Below are 27,745 nucleotides of genomic sequence, written 5' to 3' on the forward strand. Positions count from 1 at the left end.
AGGAGCCCTTGGTTCTGATTAGGTCACCATTGAAAATAATGGGAATTTGGCTGTTGATGTCACCTAGAAGGCAGATAAGGTTTCAAAGAAATTGGAGGTTAGCTTGTGATGGACTGCCAAGTCCTCAGCCCAAGTGCAAGAGAATGACTTACCTTTTTTTTTATTTGCATCTGCAGGTGTTCCTGTTGCTGATGTGTACCTAAGATTTTGCACAGGTTTTGAGTTGTGAATCTATTTGCAGCAAAATGAGGAAGTAGCACAGATGCTAATTACTGTATAAATAAGCCTTTTACTATTTTATTATGAATTTGGCTGCTGAACTTCACTTCCACCTGCTAAAACGTTGGTGTGTAGGACCATCATGTGTTGAAAACATGGGATGGAAATCTAAAAACACCCTGTTATTTTTCTGGCTATCTAGCCTGACTTCAGCTAATAAAACTCCACATGAGCCTGTGGGGTATGGCAGCTGTGTGCTGGAGATACAACTTGACTCAGTCCATCTTGGCCACATGGTTTAATAGGCCTCCGTGAAATCCCTGGGTCAGAGGCCATCCACCATGCCCATCTTTGTCACATTGCAGTGATGTGTATCCTGGAAGGTTTTGCTTTTTGTTCCCTTCCCGGCATGGAGAGAACCATCTGCTGGGTTGGCTTTCAGAAGAATTTTGAAAAATACCAATTTCCCTTTGTTCCAAGAGGAGGGGAAGGTAACAGGACAGAAGGGGGAAGGAGAGCCTGACCTAAAACCAAGTCATTGTTTGCAGGGGTTTTAGAATAGCTTATATTGTGTTTCCTACTCCCCAAGTAAGGGTTGTCCTCTTCCTTCTTTTTTCTTTGATTTGATTCCCTGCCACTCTGCAAGCAAGTCAGAAGCTGCAGCTGCTGTTGTCAGCTGGGAAGGGAGTCCCCTTGTTTAAAACCTGTGTTAATCCTTGGTTAGAAAAAGCACAGGTGCTTTATGCTCCCCTTCTGTTCTCCTGCATCTTTGCTGCCTGCCTATGGTCCTTGCACTTTGTTTGGATAATCACAGTGTTTTAAGTCCAGTCTCTTAGTGAATTGCAAGTACCTGGGGCCACGTAGTTGCTAATGGTACAAATGCACTACCTGCCTTTCAGGTCATGTTGTGCAGCTAAGAGATGTTATAGGGACATACTGAGAGAGCCTGAGAGATTGACGGGGGCGGGGTGGGGGGGGAGTAACAGGTATAAAAGTGACTTTTATGTACAACGTGAAAATTCAGATAACATGCTCACTAAACAGCTCCAATAAGGAGCATGGGTAGCATAAAGCTCCATAAACAAATAAACCCAAAGACTGGCCAAAGCAACCAAAGCACAGCTAGTTTTTGAGCATGAGGAAGGAGTTGGAAAGGATGTTGAGTGTTTTGTGAAGTCTGGGATAAAATTATGGGGGGGCTTTGCAAGTAAGGGGAACAGTTTTTCTTGTGGCTGCTGACACGGATAGAAATGTTTGCTTACTGGGGCTGTGCTTTGTTCCCGAGGAAAAGCTGGCAGCCCAGTGGGAGAAGAATTGAAACAGTGAGGTAAGGAGAAAGGAGGATTTGGGCTCTGCCAGATGGAAATAGCCATGCAGGCAGAACCAGGAAGGGTATGATGGGTAAATCAGAGGCCTGAGAAGCTCAGAAAGGAAGTTTATCAGTAGGTGTGATGCCACAGCTTTGAAGGGTGAACGTAAAGGTTGTTCTGAGGTTGAAAGGGGAGAAAAAGGGGAAAAAATGATTTTGACTGCTGCTTTTTCTCAAAAATATCCTCCTATCTTACCAATCATAACAATAGCTAAAAAAAAGTCCATAGAGATAGGGAGAAAGGAGTTGGATGATGGATGGTAGTGCCCTACAACCATCATGTCTGAATATTGCCAAACTGCATAGGTTTTTAGTGCCTCCATAAGCGTGTGTTCCATTTTGCGAGTGGGAAACTGAGGTAGAGAGAGGTGTCTTGCCCAGGGCTGCAGCAGGGCCATCCCACCTTCTGCTGCTCCAATTTCATGTGTCGATCTCTATGGCTTGGTGCATCCATCAGGTTCCCACCACTGCCCAGCTCTCCCCAGCGATGGGACCACAAGGACCAACTGGGTGCCCCGAGGGTCCTCCCTCTGAAATAGGGTGTTATGGGGGGGGCTGAATTCTGGGGACAAGGGGAGGGCTGGCAGGTGGCCGAAAGTTTAGGCCACACGAGCCCATTCCCAGCAGATTACCCACAACCTCTGTTCCCTATTCTGGGTAGTGGGAAGGAGCCGGCAGCTGCTGCCCCCCTCCCCCCCCCCGCCGTGGCCCTTTAATAAAGATGCATAATTTCCCTCCCTCTATCCTGTCTGGTGTGAGGCCATTTGTGTGCTGGAGGAGGAGGGGCAGATCTGACACTAGAGAGGGATGTTGGGGGGGGGGGAGGGAGGGAAAACTCTTTTGTTTGTTCAAATAATTTAGACTGCAGATGTTTATTATTCTTTTTGGTTTTAAATAACAATAAAACATTCTTGATCATCCCCTGATAAAGGTGTGCTTCTGGTACACAGAAATCTCAGTAGCAGAGAGAACAAAGTGAAATGGAGAAGTGTGAATTCAAAGGTTTTTTTTTTTTTTTTTTTTTTTAAGCAAAACAACACAATAGACAATAAAAATGTTTTCTACACTTTGGAGATCTCTCCTGTATGCAGTTGGTGTCTGCACCAGACTAAACTCGGAGCCCTGGGGTGGAGGCTGCGTCGATTCCTTGGGCGTTGCTGCTGCGTTTACTTTGCGTTTGCTTTGTGTAGTCAGGCCGAGGTGAAGCATAGGGGAGTTGCTGTCTTTTCCAGCTAATGATTCTCCCTTTCTTCTTTATATGCACTAACACATTACCTTTGGAGTAGAGACTTTCTACTTGGTGTGCTAGCATACCAACTTTGCTGTTGAAATAGCTCTCCTATGTCTTCTGATTCCCCATCTGTTTCATTAAACTTTTTTTTTTTAATGGGAACAAAATACTAAAGAAAAAGTAACCAACACTTTTCCTATTTCTTTAGCTTCAGTAAAACGTGCCTTTAAACCTTCCTTGGGGGCTAAACTAAGTTGCAAGTGTCTGCTCCGTGATGGGTGGGCTCTGCTACTGAAATGCTTCTGTTTCAACTGTGTGAAAGTTGTAGAAAAATGGACATGGGATAGGCAGAATTTATTTTTTTTAAGATCGAGAATAGGGTAATGGTGTGAAAGAATAAATTATTTATGGCAGATCTTACTAGTGTCCATTGTAAGCAGGGACATATGGGAACACTTGCAAAATTATTCCTTGTTTATTCAGCTTTGTAACTGAAGCAATTTTTTTTGCATAGTGTCACTTATTTGGCAATTGGAGGGGTGTGGAAGGTGTGTGTATATGTAGAGGGAAGGGGGGGGAGGATGGGGGGGACACTATTGGTATTCCATTAAAACTGATGCTTGGTGCTTTGTCAGGTTTTGGAAAGGTTTTTTGTTTTGAAAGCAATTCAAAGAGGATTGGAGTGGCAGAGGAGATCCTGTTTATGTTATTTTTGAATGTTCCCATTGAAAGTCTCAGATTGTTGTCCGTTTTCCCTCCCTCCATACTCGTGTATGTTTTTCTTCCTTTCCCCCTTCCTTCTTGAGAACGTTTTTTAAGAAGCATATATTAATAATACAGAATCCTCTAAAAGCTACATGTGTTTCTGACATACTAAACTGTGGGCATCTTCTTACTGTCTCCCTATACTTGGAAAAAGTTGCGGGGGGTGGGGGGGGCTGCCTCTTCCTGAAGCTGCATTGGTAGGGCAAGTTGGGTAGGGATGGAAAGCAAGGCTGCTGTTTTGGTGGGTTCAGCTCAAAAACAGCACTTTTTCCTGGTAGATTGGCAGTTGCATCAAGCCCAGGCAGCAAGTTTAGATTGAGGGTCTTTGACAAAAACAACTTTAGTGACTTGCATGACATATGCTTATGACCTCTGTGGTCTTTAAGCCCTTTTGGTGGAGAAGGCCAGTTGTAGATAGACTGGAAAACTGAACTATGCCCTGGCTCTTCGTGGTGGTCTTCCCATGTCGCTGGTGAGATTTGTTGGTGTTAGGCAGTGTGGAAGGCTTTTGTTCTACTATCGTCTGTGCCTAGATTGTGCTGGGAAGAGAGAACTTCATTGCCTTGCATTCCTGGTATAAGCAGTTTTCTCAAGCAGTAATTTAGCTTAATATAATGTTAGTGTCTTGTTAGCGTTAGGTCAGAGGTTGGACTCGGTGATCTTGGAGGTCTCTTCCAACCTAGACTATTCTGTGATTCTGTGATAATACTGTTGGATATGTCTGCAGAGCTTTTCATATGGAAACCTTCACCAAAGCCCTTCACAACCTTTGTGCAGGCCTTCACAACCTTTGTGCAGGCAATCCAGCAAAACTGAACCTGGTCCAATCAGTTAAAGCACTTGGTTAGCTCTGGTCTATCAGTGAGGATGTGCATACACAAAGAAGATGGGAGGTCTTGACTGGAATCAGTACCTAAAAGTTCAGGTGATTCACCTGAAGCTTATCCAGATGATTAAATCTCTTCAACTAAGCTGGAAATCTCATGGAAATTAGCTTTTCCATGCTCGTTCTGTCAGTGGTTATTCCCAGCTAGAAGCAAATATTTAAATCCTCAAATCTTTACATCAGCTGATATTAGTATGTTTTTGCACAGAAAGATCCTCTACAAGGATTTTAAGTTTTGGCCTAGGATGTGCAGAAATGTGAGCAAGTGAACTTCTCAGGCTTAGCTGAACTACCCTGACCATGTAAGACAGTTCGGTTCAGGTTTTGAGTTCAAGGTGATGATTCATGTTGGTTTTTAGGTTGCTTGAACCTGTATACTCACATCCTCAATTATTTTCTGTTAACCAGTGCACTGAGGGAACCCACTTCAGACAGTCTCATTTCATTTTGAATTGAGTAAAAACTCAGAAGTCTGCCAATTGCATCACATCTGAGTTTCAGCAGGTCAAGGGAGGTGATCCTCCCCCTCTAATCAGCCCTGGGCAGGCCTCATCTGGAGTACTGTGTCTAGTTCTGGGCTTCCCGGTACAAAAAAAGACAGGGATCTCCTGGAAAGAGTCCAGTGGAGGGCCACAAAGATGATATAGGGCCTGGAGCATCTTCCCCATGAAGAAAGGCTGAGAGACCTGGGTCTGTTCAGCCTTGAGAAAAGAAGACTGAGAGGGGATCTCATCAATGTCTATAAATATCTAAGGGGTGGGAGACAGAAGGATGTAGCTAACCTCTTCTCAGTGGTTTGTGGGGACAGGACAAGGGGCAATGGCCGCAAGATAGAGCACAGGAAGTTCTGCACCGACATGCAAAAGAACTTCTTCACAGTGAGGGTGACGGAGCACTGGAACAGGCTGCCTAGAGAGGTTGTGGAGTCTCCTTCTTTGGAGATATTCAGGGCCCTTCTGGATGTCTACCTGGGCAGCCTGCTCTGAGGAACCTGCTTTGGCAGGGGGTTGGACCTGATGATCTTTCGAGGTCCCTTCCCACCCCTACAGTTCTGTGATTCTATGATTCAGTGCTAGCTGCAGGAGAGGTCTGCATGGATGGTATGGTAGCAGGTGACCCAAGATGTGTGATGTCATTTGAAGTGCATTTCACTGGATTTTGCTCTGCGGCACTGACTTATATGCCTGCCTTATAAAGTTTGGCAGCTCACTCTTGCTACCCACTGCCCTAGCCTTCCTTTTGGTGGGTGGATGGCACTGCCTTCCCCTGTGCTGCACTCGCAGCCCCCGGCAGGGCTTCCCTTTGGAAGCCCTTCTAGCGATAAGGGCTTTCCTGGTCTGGCATGCTGAGAACGGAGCCAAGCTACAGCCGCAGCCTAGACAAAAGGCAAACTAGACCTACTATTTATGTTGTTACTTAAACATGATTTAACCTAAATAATGCACACTGTGACTTGGCTGGGGGAGGAGAAGAGAGGGGCTTGTTTCTAATGAGCCGAGAGACAACACAATTAATTACATATGAAAGACAAATAAGACAGCAAACTGTTTGCAGTAGGGAGAACCAAAATACTGATGTGAACAACTAAAGCACCCATGTGATGGAAGGGTCAGTGGTTTCTCAGAGTGAGCAGCTGGGTATGGCCCCAGGAGAGCAGTGCAGGATGCTTGGGGAGACAGCAGGGCCAGCATGGACTTTCTGGTCTGTCTGCAGCTTCACTGTCAAAGTTGAGCAGACGGTTTTGAGGCTGACAGGCTGTGCTCTGGGCATTATTTTTATCACATGTGCTTTTGACAGCAGGATTGTTAGCTATTAATCTTGGTGACACACGAGATGGGGAGAAGAGTGGTCGAGGTGGGAAAAGCAGAGCAAAGGCTCTGGAGATGATTGGATACCTGCCTTGGGATGCTGTGGGCCATGCGGAGGAGGGACAACATGAAGGAGGCTTCCACCCTCCCCCTTTTTAAAAAATATGTTAATTATTCTCATCACCTTCTAGATGTGGAAGCACAAATTCCAGCTGCCAGTACGTAAAGGGGGTTGAATTCTTCAAGGAGCATGGTCAGAGGTTTGCACCCTCTCCCCCCCCCCTTCCCAATTGTAATATTGGATCCTGTCATAAGTTATCCTTCCTTTCATCCTCCCCTCCCTGCAAGCCTGTCCCACAATCAGCCCTTGGCTGTAAAGACTTGAAGGTAAAGGCCGATGGATTAGCCTAGGGAAGGACCAAAGGTCAAATGAGTGGGGCTAGCAGCATGCAAAGGGCTGTGATTGAAATATTTGCTGAATGCTGACAGGCAACAGAATAGAGGCAGACAAGTGGCAAATTCCTGTTTTCTACTCTGAGAAAATATTTTGAGTGGTATTCAGTCAGACTGCAAAATGAGACTCTGGGAAAGTCAGCCAGCTGGTCCATACAGGAGGGAAAGGAGGGGAAGGACATTTGTCAAAACACCACTCCAGCTGAACCTGTTTCCAGAAACTTTTTGCTTATGCTTATGGAAATCCCTGGAGCCCGATGCTTGCAGTTTGCTTGGTCATTTTTCCTATGTGATTGCAATGTCAAAATACCGCTACTGTGAACTCAAACTGTCTCCCTAGGAGAACTTGACCCCTTTCTGATTTTATTTTGCTGTCACAGAAGACTTGCTTTGTAAGTCTAGCTTCTTGCATGGTTTGTACTGCTAACAATATTGGTATTAGAGGTGTCTGCATGAAAAAATCTGGGTGTTGTTGAGGATCTGGCTATCATCTGTTGGTCAGAAAGTAAACGAGTTCAGTGCACAACTGTGCTTGGTCTGTCTAGGATGGAGTTACCTTTCCCTGCAGCAGCCCACACAGTGCTGTGCTCTGCACTCGTAGCTGGAACAGCACTGGTATCACTCCAGTGTTGTGTCTATTGCTGCATAGTGCTGGCACAGCATCAGGACTCCCTCCAAGCCCCCAGGAGCCAGCAGGCTGGGGGTGGGCAATTAATGGGGAGGGGACATCACCAGGGCAGCTGACCTAAACCAACAACCAAAGGGATATTCCATAACACCTGATGTCACACTCAGCAATAAAAGGGGGCTCTCATGGGGGAGGGGCTGTCCTCCCAAACAACTGTTACGCGTTTTGAGGCCCTGCTTCCCAGGACGTGTCCAAACATCGCTCATTGATGGGAAGTAGAGAATAACTTTTTTTTTTTTTCCCTTTCTCTCTGTGCTTCTGTGTGGCCTTGTTCTTTTTTTTTTTTTTTTCTTCCCTTTAATTAAATCATTCTGATTTCAAAGCTTGAGCTCTCTGTGTCATATTTTCTCCCCCTTCCTCTTTTGAGGAGAGGGGAGTGAGAGAGCAGTTGTGGTGCAACTCAGCTGCCCACCTGAGTAAAACCACCACAACAATGTGGATGAGATCTAATTGTGTCAGTAAAACATGACAATCATTCAACCCTTGAGTACATCCACTCCATGTAGACAATATTGAAGTCAGAAAAATGAAACATTCTTCAATAACTTTCTCAATCTGAAATGAGATTACGCAGGGAGAAAGGGATTGGGAACAGCATTTGTCCTCAGGGGTAGCTCAAGATGGAACCAAAGGGACTTAATGGTGACCGTACCCCTCAGTTGTGTTTCTCCTGTTGGTAAGGGTGGTGGCATCAATTTCAGCTGTTGCTTATACAGTCATAAAAGCAAAGCTGGTGCTGATGGAGATGCACTCTCTTTTTGCCACTAGCAGTGGGGGACCCTGTAGCAGCGCTTGCATGATGCCTGCACATGGGCACAGTCATCATAGTCATTGTGAAAGCGTGGCACAGCCAGCGCGTTGCTCTGCAGCAGGAAACTGAGTCCAAGTGAAGAGAGAAACTTTGTTTGGTGCATCACAGATCAGCTGCTTCAGCTCAGCACTGCAGTCTTTCTTGTTTGCTCTCAGACATGGGAGGCTTTGGTGGCACCTGGGAGAAAGGAATTCTATCCAGGTGTGGCCTGATTTGACCAAAGGTACCCCACTGACATTTCACACCCTGGCATCTTTCTCCAAGGGGCGATTTAATCACTCATGTCCCCTCTGCCCTAAGCCTTCTGCCTCACCATTACCCAAATGCTCCCGCTAAAGCTGATGATGTCCTGAGAAGGTTTCAATTAACATAATTTCCTTTTACTTAGCTTTTACTTAGAAATCTGTGGTTAGTTAAGGAGACGAGCAGAAAGGAAAGAGGTAGAAAGAAGTTCTTTGAGCCAAAAAGCAGCATGAGGGTCAGCAGAGTTTACATTTCTTTCTATATGCTTGTGCCATAAAACTCAGAGATGGGCTTTTATTTTATTTTTATTTTTTAATACCATAGCTGCTAATACAAGCTGCAGCTGAGGAAGATTTTGGCAGGGCTGTATCCTATTTGTGGCCAGCAAGTTATATTGCATTTGGTCCCTCAAATGCTTATGTTCCTTAAAGATACCAAAGAGAAGTTTGTAAGCTTTTTTTTTTTTGTAGTCAGTATGGGCTTGGTTACAGATGTTAACATTCATCAACAGGTCCAAAACTTGTCTATTGTTAAGCAAATGGAAAGAAAGCTTGCCTTGCTTTATGGATCATCTTCAAATGGGGGTATGCTGAGGTCTGATTCCCTTCTACTAGCTTTGCCTTACACCTGGAGTGTGGATGACCTGGTTGGAGTAATATTGCTGCTCCTGGGACAAGTCAAGGAACATTTCCAGCTTGCACAGCCACAAAGTGGCTGGAGTGTTGGATGTTCAGCATTGCAGTCCTGTGTTTTGTTTTGGGAGTCCTTTATTAGGAGCCTTGTGATGGGAGTAGGCAGCATGTTTACCGCCTCATGGTAGAGAAACTGAGGCACTAAAAACCTCTCTCTGTATAAATCTCTGTATCAACAAGAGCTGAAAGTGAAGCCCCAGCTCATTCAGTTACCCAGCCATCCTCTTGCCTTTAAATCGTGGGTCTGTCTTGACCTTCCTGTACCTCTCTTGGTTGCTGCCCGGGTTGCACAAGTGAGAACAAAGTGATACTTGTTTGCCTTGTCCAAAGAGCTCACTCAAGCAGGTGATGTCTTGCCCGCTTTTTCAGTCCCAAAACAAAGTGCTGAAAGTGTTGTCCTGTGAAAAAAAATCCTGTATATTCTCCTGGGACTGAATTTTGCTTTCTGAGTGCAAGTGGCACTGAAAGGAAAAGAGGTCAAAATTGCAGGATAGAGGGAATAATTCCTAGGTGCTGAAATTAGGAGAAATGTGAGCGCTCCTCATGGATTAGGGAGCAAGAGAGCTTTAATAGCTCTAGTTGCAGTTGCTAAAAAGCAGGGGGGAAAAAAACTGAGCTGGAAGATGAAAAGTCAATCAAAATTAGCTAATAAAACAAAAAAACAGCTTTTTTTTGTGCACGGTGCATTTTATTTGCATGAAGGTGTGGATCTTAAACTCCAAAGGGATTTGGACCTCAAAGCCCATGTGCATCCAGTATGCTAACCATAAAACCGGAAACATATGAGTTTTGTGCTTAAGTTGAAAATATTAAGCCATTAAAGTTCCTCGGTTTTGATTTCCTTCTCTGCAAATCAGGGATATAACAGCACAGGTCATCCTCTATAAAAAAGGAGGTAGTTTCTAAGATCTACAATCACTTTGAACACTGAAGTGATGTCTTGTTTGATTTTGTTTGGTCCGCTCTAGTTTTTAGTCAAAACTAGAGAAATACAAAGGGTCTTGAGTTAGTGATGCTTTTGGTTTTTGTTTGAATTTGAAGACCCAAAATGAAAGAAGGGGGCGGGAGGGAAACAGGAAATAAAAATTGAAACTAAAAAGGATACTTGAAGAAGCCTAAGACAAATGGAAAGTCTGAGCTTTGCTGGGGTTCCTTCAGCTGTGACGATATGAAGCTTGAGCTAAACCTGGTGTGGAGAACTGTACTTCGTGCAGCTGAAACATAAGAGCCTTCCTCAGGGGAACGGTAAGTCTGCTCCCCATCAAAGGTTTTGGTTTCTAAAATGACACCCATAATATCAATATCTTTTCTTAGAGTTTTTTGTGTGGAGAGCCAGACCACTCTGGAAATCAGTTTCAGGGGAAACTGAGGCTCAGAGCTTTAACCTGAGTTTCCAGAGGCTATTTGTACAGTATATTGCTGTTTCAAAAAGCTTAAATTTCATAATTTACAGACTAGTGCTATTATCCAGAGTCTTTTACCCAGTCACTCAGGATTTTGTGTTGAGAAGAACCAGCTTCTGACCAGAAGTTTTGAAACTCACCCAGTTCACAAAGGAAATCTTAGTTTTTTCCCCTTGTTCTGCATGGTTTCTAGTTCTCAGTGGTTCATTTCTTAGGAGGAGGTTAACAAATCCTCCTGCCAGACCCATGATATGGGGTTTCAGTGAAGAAGTGACTGAAAACAAGTCTGGGTAAAAGTCTTGTTTGGGTGTTTGTAACCTGACTCAGCAGTTCAGACCTCGATTTTTATCTTTTCAAATGAGTGGGTGGGTGGGACAGGTGATAACAGTTCAAAGTAGAGTTTCTAACATCTGGGGCCAAAAGGAGGGATGTTGTTTTACAGTAAGGGATATGTACTGTGACATTATTAATTCAGTTGCTTGCCCATTTCTGTAGCCTTTTGCAGCTAGAGTAGTGGCTTATCCATTCCTGTTTCCTACAGGATGTTTATTTGGGATATTTTAGAAATTGTAAATATGCTTTATCCTTCCCCCATCATATTTGTTACATGTGAGGCAAATATGATGGAAGAGTGTAGGGGAATATCACGCATTAAAAATAGAGTGACATAACATGGGTGGCAATTTAAGGAAAGGAAAAGTTTTAAGTTTGGTTGTGAAGATCTCCCCCAGATTTTGAAAGAAGTCATCCCTGTCTTCCCCAAAAAAACGATATAGTTCTTTTTACAAAAAATGAAAAGTGCAGAAATCAGAGCGTTTTTCAAGCATCGGACATCCACAGGAAAATCTACATTGCTTTCAGAAATTTCATATGAAAATAAAGTGGCTTTTTTTTTTGGCTAGATCTGAGTGAGCATAGGGTATTATTATTATTATTTAAACCAACAGCACTGGAAACCTAGTCCAAACGGAAGATTTATAAGGGTTTGGATTCCTCTGGTGGGTTTGACTCAAGCCTTTGAAGCCTGGGGCAGGCCTAACTGTAATGGCTGCCCCCCCCCCCCCAGAGATTCAAGGACTTTTAGCAGTGATTGGTCTCTGTTGCCATAAGCTAGGCTGACTGCTGGCCTTCTGTGCGCACTTGCTGCTGACTTGCCTATGACTGCCCTAGTTCTGGCAGTTTTAGGTCTGGCTTTTGTGGAGATATGAGGCAAAAGTCCCGTAGCTTTTCTTGCCATTCACTGCTGGCATGGAGGCTCAGGTCCTGCCTGGCCACCTCTCACATTGGATTTGCAGCCTATTGCAACTCAAAGCCTTGTTTATTTATTTTCCCCTCTGAATTTCCAAACTGGATGCCAGAGCAGCTGTTACAAGTATTTGAGGTAGGATAAAGGGCCTTCAAACTGCCTAAGGGACTAAAATGAGATCTGCTGGCTCAGATGAGTGCTGCTGCCAAGCCCCAGTGCCTGGTGGCATGGTGGCTGTCAGGTGGGACTCAGAGGGCAGAGGGACTCGGGCCTTCAGGCTGCTCTCACATCTTTCATGCATTGTACTGGCCATGTGGTTGCACTTCCTTGGCCAGCCAGACACACCAGTTCATGAACATTTCAGTTCATTGTTATTAACTGGGGAATTCTGATTTAATGGTATATTGGACAGATTGTGCTTGACACCATTCTCCTTTCCTTCCATGCTGTTTTCACAGAATAATGTGAGATGATCTTTGGCAAGTCCCCTTTTGTTTAAAAGAAAATCCAGTGGAGGAATCAGATTAATTGCTGGTTCTGTGTGCTTTTCTGTTCAGTGAAACATCTTCCCATTGTATAGTAAAATCAAATGCAAAGACTTTGGAACTTGACCTGGTGGCATGTGTCAACTCTTGGGAATACAAGTGTTCAGCTGTAGGAGGAATTTCTGTTGCAGCCACACTGCGGAAGCAATTAGGTAGAGGATGCAATAAGGTACAAGGGAATGAGTCCACCGAGGTGCTTCATGGCGAGGTCATAAACCACAAGAGCAGCATGTGGATCAGCTGGTGATGTCAGCCAAAACCTGCAGCGGAATTTGTCTCTGGGGTGGGAGAGGACTTCTCTGACTCTTGTTGCTGCTGCTTTTAACAGATTGGTTCCCAAAGCTGGAGGCCCTGCTGTGGAGTGGCTGCAGCAGTGTTAAAGACGGAAACGTTGCTGTGTTTCAGTTTTAGGCAATCTTCTGCTTTCTATTTCCACTCTCACAAAGCATTTTGTATTCACAAAGCATCTTTTCCTTTTTAAAAGCTGCAAGTAGGCCTCTTGGATGAGGAAATAATCATTTTGTATTAGTAGGAACCACGAACGCAATTGCTGAAAAAATCAATGTAGCCTTTGATTTGGAGCATCTGGTGCCACACTGTTACCTACATACATGTGCAGATGAAGTAGAAAAATGAGGAGCCTAAGACAGGCTCTTTTTGTTCAATAGTTGCAGGCAGAGGAATGATCACAGATGGAAAAAAAAATCACCCTGCACAGCTGTAGAGTCAGGCTGCAATGTGAAAACAAAAGTATGAATCAGAAGGTACCATCAGCAGGCAGGAGCATCTCTTCTCCTCTGTGGAGGACTCAGGTGTAGGCACGTTGCTAATGGAAGGGCTCTTTCCCCTTTCCCTAATGGTTTCTGCAGTGACACCTTTCCTTCTGGGAAGCACCTAGGGCTTCTCTGTGCCTGCATGCAAACCCTGCTGCCTCGGGAAGAGGAGATCTGCTCTTCCTCCCCAACTGCCTCTCCCCAGAGGGGCTTCCCCACCACGATCTCATGGAGCAATAATAGTAATTATCATCATCTCATGGCTCAGTGGTGCCTGCCTTGAGATGAACCAAGCATATGCCTTTTGATACCTATCTCAGTGAGAGGCACATGTTTTTGCACATGCTCTTCTCTACTACCCACAGTTTGCACTCTGCAGACAAACACAAGCTGAATTCTGCTTCTGTTTCTTGTAGGTAAATATACATGCAACTGGGTAAAAGGACTGGAATGCAATTAAATTCCTTATCACCACATGTACCAGCCTTTTCAAGTGTAAGCAATGTGTCATTGCAAATTAATAGCAGTAAAAGGGCTTGCAAATGCAGTTTTCTTACTCCCTTTTCAGAAAATAGCTTTGCAGTTGTTGTTTTTTTTTTTTTTAAATTATTTTCCAAGTTAAATTTTGTCCTTTTTTATCTCGAGGCTGTCATTTCTGCTTGAAAAACATGAAATTTCTGCTATTCCCACAGCTTTGCTTTCTCCCCAGCCTGACACAAATCTTTGATGGTTGGCCATGCAGTTTCTTGAGCTTCCCTCTTTACTTTTTCCTTCTAAAATAATCTCTGCACTCAACAATTTGTAAGGTTTGAAACTTGTGTGTGTTTAGGAAAGCAATGCAGAAATAACTGGGTGTTTCAGGATCATTTTGATTTTTCTTTTTTGGTATCTCTCTTTTCTTCTGATTTTGATACTGGTATGTATCAAAACCAGGGCAGACCTGCAACTCCCCCCACACCCAGTTACATCCTTGTTTATCTGCTTGTGTTGCTGTATTGAAAGAAAAAAAAGTTATTTGGAGAGTTAAGGAAAGCCTCAGCACAATTTTATTCTGCAGGTTTTTTTGTTTTGTTTTGTTTTGTTTTTTCTTCTTCTCCAGCATGGGTCTGGAGAGGAGCTCTCCATTTGCCTCCTCTGGCTGGGGTTTCTCAGTGGGAAGCTCCTTGCTGGAGCGCAGTGCCTCCTTGCCAGGGGAGCAGCACATGATCCCTCTGAACAGGTTAAATAAACAGGAGTGTGTTTGGGTTAATTGTTGCTGGTTCTGCTGCTCTACATTACTGATCTATCTGGGAGTCTGGCCAAGGAGCAGATGTGAGAGACATTATCATCTCCTCCCTCCTTGTCCTCATTGTGCTTTATCCCTCTTCTTCTTCTCTTCTTCCCCCCCCGCCCGGTTTATCCCCCGCCGCCCCCCCCTTGGCTGAGCAAATAGGCCAGATGGCAGCAAGGGGAATAGACAACAAGTGAGCCATGGCATATGGGCAGCCTGTTTAATTTCAGCTCCTGTTGGGAAGTCGCTTGCAGGGAGATAAGTTACAAAAGCAGGAGAGGAAGAGTAGGAGGGGGAGGAGCAGGAGGAAGGGGTGACCCTTTTGGGGATGAAGCAGCCCAGCTGAGGGAGTTGGGGTGCAGAGGACTTGAAGCCCTGGCCGCATTTCTGATACAAAGCTGTAAATTAGCTGTTTCTGTGTCAGCTTGTCTAGGAATTCTTTTCAGCTGCAGACAGGGAGGAAAGATGGAGATGTCTGTCCTCAAACAAGGAGGAGGAGGTGGGTCCGATTTCCACCTCGCCGCCCTCCCGCAGGCAAGCTCACTGCCGCTGGGAGGTGGGACAGGGAGAAATCCTCCTACCTGCAGGAGAGGAATCATGTCACCCATGGTAGTTTGTGCATCTGTTTGTGTAGGCATGCAGGAGTGTGCGTGCCTCTGCATCTGCAGGTGCGTCGTGCTCATACATTGCTGATGGCAGATCATTGTGGACTTCGGGGGAAAAGGCATTGCTCTGTAGGTTTTGTTACAAAACCAAGTAAATTGACAAAATGAAAGGCATCTTAGTAGTGATGTATTTACAGTTGTTCACTTTCCCTCCTCTTTTGGTGTTCATTTTCTCCTGTTTTACTTTTTGAATTCAAAATGTTAGCTATGAACTTCTTGCTGTCTGTTCACACAGGTTCACTTTGGGTTTTGCTGAGGGATGCCGCAGTGGGCCTTGACCTGAATGTATCTCAGTGATTTAGGGACAAAATTAGACTTGAACTAAATTGTATTTGTGTGAGGCTTACTGGCTTCATTTTGATGAATTGTGAGTTTTGGAGATGGGCTGGGGGTGGTTGATTTTTCTTAGTTTTTATAAATATGTTAATTTTGCATCAAAAGTACATTGAGATGTAGTTGCCAAATGTGTTTGGGAACTCTAAGTTTTATTCCTGTTGATGTTCAGTGGAGTTTGAGGTTCCTTGGTACCTGCTTCCTTCTCTGAAAACTGTCCTGTCAGCATCCTGAGTGGTGGAGTGGGACCCTGTCTCTGCATGCCTGTGGATGGGATTCAGCTGTGAGCTCCATGCTCGCCCTTGGTGGGGTTGGAAACATCTACAAACCAATTAGGTCTGGAAATATCAAGCCCTGTTGGCAGAACACAGACAGCCCTGGACCACAGTTGTGCTCCACGCCTGCACAAAGAACTTTTTATATGACATCAGTTCTGCAGAGAAATTTTTATTTGCTGGAGAGTCTGCCGAGAAATGATTATGCATCACCAAATTGGTGGAGCAGAATTTTAACTTCTAGCTTAAGCATTCCTCCACTGATTAGTTGTAACATGAATAGAAACACCAGGCTATGATTTATTAGTGAAATATTTTAGATTGTTAAATTATTCAAATAGCAGAGTTTAAAGTAGACAAGAAAGAAATCATCCAAATAAGAGCTTGGCTTACCTGAATTTGAAGAACTTATATTTGTGCTCACTGAATAGCTGAAACCAAAAGGGCTATTTCAATGAGAAGAAAAACATTTGAAAATGAAAGACTTCAGCCTTATTATCCCACCATCAAACTTAACCTTGAATCTTTCACCATCTGATCCCTGGAGGCTCTGTTCCTTTGGCATTGCTAAAAATTGCTGCAGCCCTCTATCATTTCCGACCTCTCAACTACCACATCTTTGGGCACCTGTGGTGGTTTCACTCAGGTGGGCAGCCGAGTTCCACCACAGTTGCTCTCTCACTCCCCCTCCTCAAAGAGGAAGGGGGAGAAAATATGACACAGAGAGCTCAAGGTTTGAGATAAGGATGATTTAATTAAAGGGAAAACGGAGAGGGAAAAAAAAATGAAAGAAAAAAAAAAAGCAAAGGCAGTTCAGAAGCACAGAGAAAAAAAAAAATGCAGTTACTCTCTCTACTTCTCATCAATGAGCGATACTTGGCCATGTCCTAGGAAGCAGGGCCTCAATATGTGTAGCAGTTGTTCAGGAGGACAGACACTTCCACCACGAGAGCCCCCTTCCCCTTTTCCACCTTTTATTGCTGAGCGTGACACCATATGGTATGGAATATCCCTTTGGTTGGTTTAGGTCAGCTGCCCTGGCAGCAATGTGCCAGCATTGTTCAGCAATAGACACAACACTGGAGTGATACCACTGCTGTTCTAGCTACAAGTGCAGAGCACAGCACTGTATGGGCTGCTGCAGGGAAAGTTAACTCCATCCCAGCCAGACCCAGCACAGCACCTGCCCAAGCTGGCTACAGTTTTCCTCTTTATATGAGTGATAATGGAGAGGCTTTTTGTTTTGCTGTTAAAACAGGTGGGGACCTCTCCGGTCTTCCTGTGTGGGGTTTGAATATCACCTCATCTTGTCTTAGTGTGTGTTGTTTCTTTGTTTATTTTTTTTGTGGAGCATTAGTACTAAGTTCTCCATCTTTTGAGGAAAAAAATCTGTTGAAATCAGGTCCTAGGGAATGTTTATTATTGTTTTCAATAATAAACACCTAACTTGTACACCTAAGTTTCTCCAGATCTGATAGAGATTACTAGCTCCTACAGCCGTATCTATTCTCAATATGAGATCAGTGTGACACTTTAAAAGCAAAATTGATTGGACTTTGACACTTCTTCAGTGAAAACACATGGGAAATATGCATCAACATCCATAGACAGCTTTGAAAAATTCAGCCCTTTCTCTTCATCTACTCCAATTTCAGCACAAAAAAAGGAGTGTTTTTCAAGTCTGACCTCCTAATGTAAGTGCTCTGTCTTGGGCTCTGCAGCTGAGGAGGAGAAAACTTGCAAGGTCTTTCAAATATGTGGCAGCTGAAAAGAAGATAATTAGGACAGGGAAATCCAAACAGTACTTTTGCAAATGGTATTTATCCTTTTCTCTTTTTGTGTCTGTGTCTATATTCTACATCTCCACCTGCCTTCAAAGGGAAGCTGATAAAAAGGATTTGCTTGGCCTTTCTGTTGCTGGTGCTACATGCATGGGGCAAGGGTGCCAGTTGTATGCGGTGCTGCGAGACAGATGTTGCAGGTGAAATTACCCTAGAGGGGCCGATGCCATCCGGAGGGGGCAGCTCATTGGACTGAAGTCCTTCTTTTTTCTATTTCTGTACTTTGGGGCTTTGCTGTGATGTGGGACCAGGTCCTTTACAGCTCCTAAGTGCGTGCAAGTGTTTATGGAGCAATCAACTCTGTCTGCAGTGGCAACCATCTGTAATTCTTCAGCCTTTTGTAGTAGATTGTGTGTGTGAGAGCTGAAAGCATGGCCAGGAGGGATGGGGGATTACTCAGATGGGAAAGGCTGGGCTTTTTTTTTTTTTTTTTTTTTTTTTTCCTGGGAAAGAGTCTGCCTGTGTTCTTTTATGCTTTTCAGGCTCAAGGCTGAGAGCAAGCTTACATATGTGCGAGGGCATGTGTGTGTCTGTGTCCATACAGTTGCTCAAGTGGGAAAAACCCATGTTAGTGGTTCACACAGGAGGAATTTCTGATGAAGACAACAGCGCTAAGCAGAAAGACACATCTTGATCTCTCAAAAGTGAGGGGAATGCTCACGCATACAGGCACACATATTGGCTGGTCTCTGCATAATATGTGCAAAGTTCTGTCCTTTAATGAATATAACCTATGGTGGCTGGGATGCAGCCAGCCAGACCCCACCATTAATAAACTGGGAACATTCTTCTCCTTTTTAGTCCCTTTCAATGCCAGCCCTGCAGTTTGATCTCCCTTGAATGCTGCTCCCCCTCATTTGGGACTCCAATTCTGAGAAGATTTGGTGCGTTGTTTGAGGTCACAGGATGTCAGATTGATTTTGAAGCTTTTGTATTGACTCCAGGCTCCTGAATGAAGCTGTCGTGTGTCTGTGGTTGGCTAGCAGGCTGTCCGGCTGCAAGCTGTGTCTTCCTTTGTCATTTAGGCCTCATTGAGCTGAGGGAAGAGGCTCATTTCAGGGTGATTTACCACCCCCCAAACACCAGCTGTCTGTTGTACTGCTGCTTGCCTCCACCTTGGATTCAGTTCCCATTTCCCTCTGTTCCCCACTTTTGCTCTCCCACTCTACTGCATTCCTCTGTGGGCTCTTGGGCATGGTTTCCTCAAGACTTTTCATCATGCTTGCAGAACAGCGTAAAAACCTTAAACGCTGAATATATTGTTCTTTTCAATGTCAGTTATGCACCCCCACCTCCTTTTTTTTAAGGGTTCACCATTGTGGTGCTATATGCATTTTTTTCTTGGTTAAAGAGTGAACTATGGCTCTAGAAAAAATAAAATTGCCATGTCCTCCAGGGCTTGTTACTTAGTAGGCAAAAGTAGTGCAAAACAGTAGTGATTTCAATGTATAAGTTGCTATGAAGCTCGGCAGCACCACCACAGGATGCATTGCGTGCCCTACCTTGTGCAGGGTGACAGCAAAGGTAACCACAAAAGCTCTCTCCTGGGCTGAAAATGCTGGGATATTTGGATGGATGGAGAAGGAGTGAGAAGGATAGTGTTACCTCCCTTAGATACTTGTCATCCCTGAGCAGGCATGACAATTGCTGCAGGCACGTGGGTATCATGGGAAAGCTGTGTTGGTGGCGCAAAGCAGGAGAAGAACAGCACAGAGGCTGTGAAATGCTGCTGAGCTCATCTCCACCAAGAGCTCTCAGAAAAGTGCTTCTTTGCGAAGAGCAAGGCTGCTGCAGCCCATGTTGGAAGCTTTGTCCTTTCACAGGTTTCCAGGGCCCAAGTCTCAGTGACCCTTGCTGTACATCCTGTTTTCATCTGGGGGATGTTCTGAGGGCATTGCAAAGCTGGAGAGATGGAGAAGCCCCAACCCCATGTCATTCCAGGGAAGTGTGAGGCATGGCTGTATGTGTGCCTCACCCTGGCTGGTGAGGCAGGAGCAGAGCTGTGGGTATTTAAAAGTGATGCTGTGCGTGCCGGACCTTGGTGGCTGCTGGCACTGTCCCTCTTCTGGAAGGATTTGCAGCTTTGTTGCTCAGAGGTCTTTGGAGGTGCAAGAGAAGGGCTGTGCTAGTGCCTTGGGGGTGAGGCTGTTGCCAGTATTTCCAATGGCTGTTGCTCAAACGCAGCGAAATCTGACATGAACCAAGTAGGTAGAGTCCTGATAGTTGTAAAGCCCAGGCAGGCTTGCTGGTGGCTGCAAGGTGAGTGACATGGTGCTGCTGATCTGGGCCCACCCGTCTGGCTACAGACTTGGGAGAGTGGTAGGGCAACCCTAATGCAGCTTGCTGAACCCTGGGATGTGTAAAACCTGCTTTGTGTGACTTTGTCACCTCTCAGAAGGGTCGGCTTTGGGTGCTTATGTTGTGGGGCTTGGAGCATGTGAGCTGGGTGCTTGCCACCAAGTGAAACCAAGCTCATTGTGTTTGACTCCTTTAAACGGGGCTGGCAGTGCTGGGGAGCTGTGTGCTCCAGGGCCGCTAGCGTGAAGCAAGTTGTGACTGGCCCTCGTTTCACTTCTGGGTGATACAGTTTGATGTGTCTTGACCACAGGCTGGTGACAGATCAGTTCCCGTCACCCGTGAAGCTGAGATAATTAACCCTATTATTATTATCCACCCCCCCCTTTTTTTTTTCCTGCAAACTTTGGCCAACTGCTGGAGCCCGTGGTGCGAGGAAGATGGTGAAGCCAGCAGGTCTCCCCATGGCAGGGCTATCAGAGATGGGATGACAGGGCCCGTGTGCTCTCCTCTTCTGTGCTCACCCATCAGTCTTCTTGCTCCTTGCCTTGAGAAGGGGATGTCTGATTAAAAAGTGGGAGCCAGCAGAAGCCAAAGCAAGCTCCTCCTCTAGAAATCATTGTGCCTACCTGCTTCTAAGCCACAGCATTGCAGTAAGCGTAAGCAGTAGAGGAACACGGAGTAACAATACATCTGTGAGCTTTCAAGATCATTGTGCTCCTCCCCAGTCCTGTTATTAAAAGGCCATGGAACATGGGAATGATACTCCATAAATTAAGAGCAAATGTCTGTAGCACCTGGTGAGATGAAGCTCTTCTCCCTCCCCTGCAAGCATCAGGAGCACAGGGCTGTGCCACTGAACGGAGCAGGGAGGGATATATTAGGAGGCAACAACCACAGCAGGATAACCCCAGTGAGGTGTTTTAACTTCTTAACAAGCTCCTTTTGCACTAGAAACTATAAAATAACACACAAATAAACAAAAACTTGCTGACCCTTAGCACCCTGGAGGGCTCTGTTTCAGATTGCTGAATAAAAGTTGAAGTTGCATATACATGTTTAATGTAACACAAGACGTGCTGCGGAAAGCATGCTTTCTTCTAATCTGGTCCCAGACAGAAGCATCCAAACAGAAGCCCCTTTCCCTATCCCCACTGAACTGCCTGGTGTATGCGAGGAAACCCCTGAATGACAAGGCCTCCATCTGCTCTTAAACAGAGTTGCAACTGGCTGCAAATGTCCATATACTTTGTTGTTGTTGCCTTTCAACTTAGTTGCCTAATGTTAGGCACCTATCCCCAAATTAAGCATCTGTTCGTAAAAGGCTTTCCTAAAAAGGTGGAGGTAGTAGCTAACTCAGGCAATGCCCATTAAGAGAGGTGCATCTGCAGATGGGGAAGGAGATAGGATTATTCAGCCAGTGCAGTATTTTTTGATTGCTTTTTTAGGGACTGGAAAAGCCCCTGCATTCTTGTATTGTCAAGAAAAAAAAAATCCAAACGCACTGTCAAGTTTTGGGTTAATATTCCCCCTAAGGTCTTGATTGTCTAAGTGATTGTGATCAGAATCTTTTGATTTCACTCTGTTAAATAAAGCTGGTGATACTTCCAACCTTACAGAAAAACATTGGTTTGCCATGAAATTGGGCTGTCTGGGTGTGTATCCCAGGAGCCAGAGAAGGGTCTAAAAATGGGACTTTTTCTTTGGGTTATGTTATTAAAAGGACTAGAGAATCTTTTCCTGTGTAGTGACTTTGCAGTGAGTACTAGGACAAGGTGACCAACAGCTAGTGATTTATGGATCCAGTGCCTAAACACAGGTATGTGCTTTGCTGTAGGCACCCTGAGGTATCCTGCCCATCTATCAGCTGCCTTTCAGGAAAAGTGTGGGTCTCCCTTAGGTCCTGTTGCCTCTAACTTGTCTCAGATACTCCAGGTGTCTAAAAAGGTTCCTTTGCTTAGACAAAAGAGTCTCTCCCTGTACCTTGTCTTCCCATTTCTAGCGTAATAATTTAATACAATTGCTTTAAATTTTAACTTGTTTCTTTCTTGAGAACACTTAGAATTTAAGATGCTTCGTACTGAATCACCGAAGGAGTAGGCACAGCCTTTTTTGTGTTGTATTTTTCAGTGTATTTTTTGGGAAGAGGAGGAAGGATAACTTTTGCATATCATCTGATCTTCCTGGAGCTTATGGGATACTGAGGTCAACGAGTGAGAGACCCCACCACACCTGGCCCTCCCAAGGTGTCCTGAAGTTTATCTGCCTGTTTGTAATTCCTGCCACTGAGGGTCAGCTCTCTGCTGTGCTCTGATGTTGAGCAATGGCTGCAATTTCTTCTAATCATTCCCTTTCCCTTCCTCATCATTTAGGGCAGAGCGCTTCCACTTGGCTAAATTCATTAACCACTTTAATGTTGTGGTCTTCTTTTCCATATAAATTCATCCTGATGAAATCTTGCGACTCTCCCTCTGTTGCCCAGCAGATGCTGAGAGTGTTTATTTTTCAGCTGCAGACAGCAAAAGTTGGGGGGGAAGGTGATGTCTTGATGCATGTCTGTGAGAAAGTGTGTAAATATTATGGGTTTATGGGGACTCAGTTGGCTGTGTTATTGTTTGAGCTCAAGCAGCATTGTGTCCAAATCTAGGATCCTAGCACCTTTCTGCCATGGGGATTTATCAAGTTTTATCAGGTCCTGATAAGCCCCAAAAAAAACTTTTGGTGAAGATCTGAAGTGATTAAAATGTTCTTCTACACGCCTTGGTTTCCTTCTGCCCCTGTGTGACTTCCCTGATGCAGTGATAGGAGAAGTCTCCTTAGCAGCTTGGGAGCTACTGTCTCATGGAAGGGCATCTCCCAGCAGCGCAGGATGAGTCTGCAGGTTTCCCTAACGCCCTTTCTTGCCATGCTTCTCATCATAAAACATCTTGTTCGGTTGTTCAGATTGTGGTGATATTTTTCTTGCCTTCTCTCTTGTAGGGAAAAGTCATCGGAGATGTGAAACTGCTCATGAGTTGTGGTTGCAGAAAAGGGAAAAATGCTCAAGTGAAAGACTCGGATCAGGTCAGTCAATCTGTACTTTAACTAGTAGAGAAATAAAATATGTTAATATTTGATTGATTTGAACTGTGCTATTGCATATTGTTTTTTTTGGATGCAAATGGAATCTCTGGCATGGTTGACAATGATACGACGTTAATGTTTTTGCATTTGTTATTTGTAGGAAAAAAACTTTTGAGCAAGATCAGGGATTCATTGCACTAGGAGCTGTGAATGCCCTAGCCTGACTTATTCCCATCTGGTTTGTTTATTCATTAATTCAATTTCTTTATAATGATACACTCCAGGCAATGCCTTTCTTAAACACTGTTGCACTTCCTTGCTGGCTAAATGCACGCAACCTTTGGTCTCAAACTGTAGCTGCCTGGACGTGTGATTGTTACAGAGAACACACTAGAGAAACATGCCATTTGTTGCATGTTTTTGTTCCAAAGTGACACCATCAAAAGAACATTCCTTATTGAGCTTACTCATGATAGACATGTAAAAGCTTGTTCACAAACTGAAAACTGATGGCTAGGTTTCAATATTCATTACTTGGCCCTTTATTCTAAAATTGGTCTAATTGATGTCAGTGGGGCAACTTGCAGGGACCAGCCATTGGAAGCGAGGTGGGCTGCACTCTAGATGCCAGCCGATGGGCTCTTCTGACTGGTTTGTACATCTTCAGACCAGCCGAGTTTTGTCCCAGTCAAAGTTTTTGGTGGCTATTGCCTTCTGGCTTTGTAACTAAAGAGAGGTTTGAATCCAGAGATCATTTGTTCTGAAGATGAAACAAGAAGTGGTTTGAGCAGAAGCATTTTATAAATACTGTGTTACTCAGTGTGGTAGAGGGAAGCAGCTGATCTCAAATATCAGGTAACTGGTGGTGGGGTCTCTGGTGCAGCTTGTGAACAACTGTGACCAGGTATAGACCTGAAGCAAATTTGGTGTCCACAAAGCTCCAGGAGCACCAAATAATTTGTCAATGGGAAAAAGGCTGAGTTCTTATGAGGGAAAATGCTTCATTTTCAACATGCATGTTCTTCAACCCTAATTAATAATGGTGTTCCTGAGCCTCATTTTGTTAATACCTAAGAAGATCTGAGAATTGATCTGTCTATCCTGTAGTGGGCTGTGTTGTGAGGAATGCTGGACACATTTATAAATGCTTTGGAAGACTGAGTCTTTTTTTTTTTTTTAGTAGTATTTTTAAATAATGAATTTATTGTCATGCGCCATACCATCGAGACAAGGATTCTTCACCATCGAGACAAGGATTTGTACGAGTTTTTTTAAAGCATAGCTTCCCACTCTCACAAATACAAGCTTAATATTCTCACGTTGAAGTTCTAATACATAAGGAGAAAATTAATTTAGAAATGAAACACTTTCACCAATTTTACTCTTTTGTATTCTGATGTACACTGGCTGAATCACTCTTGATTTGCAACAGGGCTAGATTAGTCTAAAACCTCTTGCAGTGGAGATTAAAAATGAGAAGGGAACATCTTGATTGCAGGAGAGGTTTACAAAACACCATCTCTAACAAATCCTGAGCGTAGGACCTGTGAGAAACACTCTGTAGCCAATAACTTAGGCTCAGGCGAGGATCTCAGTGAAGTAGTAATTTATTCGCGATTGCAATGGCAGGCGTCCCATAAGCAGGAGCGCACCTACTAGTCACACAGTATAGCTTATATTTTTATTATTATTTCTCGATGACCTGGACCCTCACCTGTTTCCCCATTGACTGGGTAATCCACATTCACAACCTATCCGATGCTTCACAGACAATACATGGCCTTCAGTTGCTGGTCTGTTACATTTCAAATTTCTTTTGACTTTTTTACTGTTTGAAGTGGTAATGTTTCTTCACTTATCTGACTTGACACTGGGATTTTCACCTAATTGTTCTAAGGAGTTTGGTTGTCTGCATTTTACAAGGTCGCCTGCTAAATTTTCTTATCACTGCAAGCGTATCTGAATATCACATTACTTACCTTTATGTCGGAAAGCGATATGGTCCCGGAGTGATGACGCAACCTCGATGCAGGTATAATCGTTCTCCTTTATTGCATGTTCTCACAGAGTATATATAGGCAACTAACTACAGCATGCACCGATAACAACTTATCTTTGGTCTAGCTTCTCTGTGCACTTGTCTGTAGCTTGTTTCCTCATTATCTCTAATTCAAGGACGTGGGAAACAGCACAAAGCCACCTGCAAATTCCTTTCCCACAATTCCCCCTTTTTATTTACAATCAACCAAATGCTTTCTATATATTTTTCTATCAAGCACTGCAAACATTACAATAAGCAACAGGGTGAAAATCACATGGAAAATTACGATTGTAAAGTAGTGTGCCTACTAGAATCTACATCAATCAACAAGCCACTAAGCACTAGGGATGGTGCTTCACCGCGATGCTACTTCTCACTCGCACGGCACAATCACACACACAAAGAGGCCTCTTGCACTTTTCATTCATACCACAAGAAAATATCACTTAAAATAATTTGTCCGTGGCTTCAGGAGGTCCTTGTCTACTCCCGTGGTGAGCGGCTGAGAGTGGAGACCCCTCCGAGGAAAATGCTCGGGGTGCACCTAGGGGTGTCCGTTCCACAGTCGATCCCACAGCCGAGCAGAGCTGCTCCTGGCACAAGGAATGATGCTATTATAGTTCTGTAGAATTACACCAAAGAGATGCATTGCGATAAGGAGCGAGTGTGACATTGACAATTTGTTTCATGGTTTGGTTTTTGCCCATGTAATTGAACCTTACACATGATGTGGCTGTTACACTTCCCAGGATATCTAATTCCTGTGGCTCTAGGGGCACTCACGGCAAGTAGACAGTCCAGTCTTTGTTATCTGCCAGGATCCCCACCATACATGTCATAAAGGGGTCGTTAGCACTAGCCAGGGACAGGCACATGGCTTCTTGTCCTGTCATGTTGGTGAGGGTGACCCCGATGTTGTGGCAGGGTTGGATGGAGACCCAGGGCTGGCAATAACCGCTGACAGCGGCGATTGTGAGGAGGAGGCCAACCATGGCCTTACCCCCTTGCTGGTACCCATCTTGGTCCGTGACCTGTGGAGATACAAACATACCCTCGACCCCAAGTTATTAGAGGCTGGGGTCCCTCCCAAAGAGCTGTATTTAAATGTTTTACCATCACTAAGGCCTGCTCTGATTGTGGCACCCGTGGCAGTGCGGAATTCATACTTTTGTAATGTTTTACTATGGGTGGTACCTCTTTGTGAGGAAAGGGCAATGCTAGGTGATTCATTACGTAAAGTGCCTTTCCCAACCTGTTCTGTGGTGTTTCCTGGGTGTCTCCCCCATTTTATTTTTTTATTTTATTTTTTTCTTCTTTTTTTTTCTATTTTTTTTCTTGTTCTTTTTCCTTTTTTCTATTTTTCTTTTTTCCTTTTTTCATTTTTTTCTTCTTTCCTTTTTCTTTTTTCCTTTTTTCCTCTTTTTTCTTTTCTTTTTTTTTTTTTTGTTTCGCAAAGCCACCTCCAACTTCCTTTCCTACACCTTTACACAACATCACTCTGCAAAAACAACATTTTTGTTCCCCACAGTTCCCCCCTTTTCTTTTTTTCCAACTGTCTGGTGCTGGAAGTGTCTGTTCTGCCAATTCACTGGCAAGGGTGGTAAGCCCTTGCAGTGCTCTAGTTATCATGCCATCCGGGGCAGTATTGTTGGGTATAAACATGCAACAATGTTTGCTCAGTATCACATACGCACCTCCTTTCCACGTGAGCATCATTTCTAATGCTATTCCGTTTTCCCAAGCCATTTTGCATGTGGCATCTAGTTGTTCAGCGATTCCTCTTATCGCATCCCTTGTGTAATATATGAATCTCTGATGATTATAATAAATACAATTAATCCAATCCACATTCTTATTGATTGCTACCCACCAAAACAGTGACTTAAACCCTGCAGCAATTTGATTCCTGGCTTTCTGTTCATTGGGAACTCTTTTAGGCACCCCAATAGAATCTATACACACTCTATCATCAGATGATACTCCTAAGCTTCTTTTACTTCTTCTGGGTATTTGTGATGTTTCTCTTTCAAATGCCAGGGTGAAGGGTATAGCTAATTGAACAAGTGCACAAGTGCCTCCCCAATTAGATGGTAGAGTGGACCGTAAGATCTTCCCTCCACAGTACCACCAGAGATCTGCCCTGGGGATCTCAAGCTTTGAGCAGTTTCCCATCAAGTCCTTGGTAGCATTCAAGGTCCTTGTGCATGAGGTGAATTCTCTCAGATGCCAGGTAGCACTCACACCCTGCCATGAGAGGCAAGCTGTTTGGTTACCTGTAACTGTAGAGAGTGCAGGAGGAAACCCTGATATTATTATCACGCATGGAAAGGAACAGCAAAAAGAGACTTACAGGCCTCATTTCCCCAGGCAGTCTTTTCTTGGTACAATGCAATCATACATCGCATCCCCTGGGAACCCTTGGTCCACCCCAATGGGAAGGGAACTATTTGGACAATCAGTCATCCCGAGGCACAATCATAGCAATTGCTATGGTTGAGACTCTGGACGGTATATTTGACTCATTCTATCCAGGGATTCACATCCCGATACCCTGTTGCAACCTCAAATGTTTGAACTGTCGCATTTCAAAGAGGGTCTCCTGTTTTCTCCTTGTGATTAATTGGAATCCTATTTGGGACTCAATCATTTAAGTTTGTAATTTGTTAAGCAAATAGAGGCAAGCAAACAGCACTGGGTGCGCTGAGAGTCTCTGCTCCACCAAGATGCACACTTATTACATCAGGTGGCTGATTTTTATGCTCCTAGATTAATACATATTCATCGCTATTCCTAGAAAAGGCAGGGTTATTATGATTAGTTCCTGGAATCC

The 27,745-nt window shown here is 44.3% G+C and overlaps 1 protein-coding gene across 4 annotated transcripts in view; it reads left to right on the forward strand.

Annotated features, from left to right (window-relative positions):
- Window positions 1–27,745, forward strand: part of LOC118158710 (SET-binding protein-like) — a 73,111-nt gene that overhangs the window by 13,662 nt on the left and 31,704 nt on the right. For 2 of the 4 annotated variants that reach the window (XM_035313390.1, XM_035313391.1), the window contains exon 4: window positions 22,791–22,874. The exons of 1 other annotated variant lie outside the window; for it this stretch is intronic. In XM_035313390.1, the coding sequence (XP_035169281.1) occupies window positions 22,791–22,874 (84 nt within the window). Of the gene's footprint in view, window positions 1–22,790; window positions 23,035–27,745 lie in introns of those variants that run through there. One more of the 4 variants, XM_035313389.1, reaches the window with a different exon arrangement.

The sequence above is a fragment of the Oxyura jamaicensis genome (assembly GCF_011077185.1).
Source record: "Oxyura jamaicensis isolate SHBP4307 breed ruddy duck chromosome Z unlocalized genomic scaffold, BPBGC_Ojam_1.0 oxyZ_random_OJ71741, whole genome shotgun sequence".
NCBI lineage: Eukaryota > Metazoa > Chordata > Aves > Anseriformes > Anatidae > Oxyura > Oxyura jamaicensis.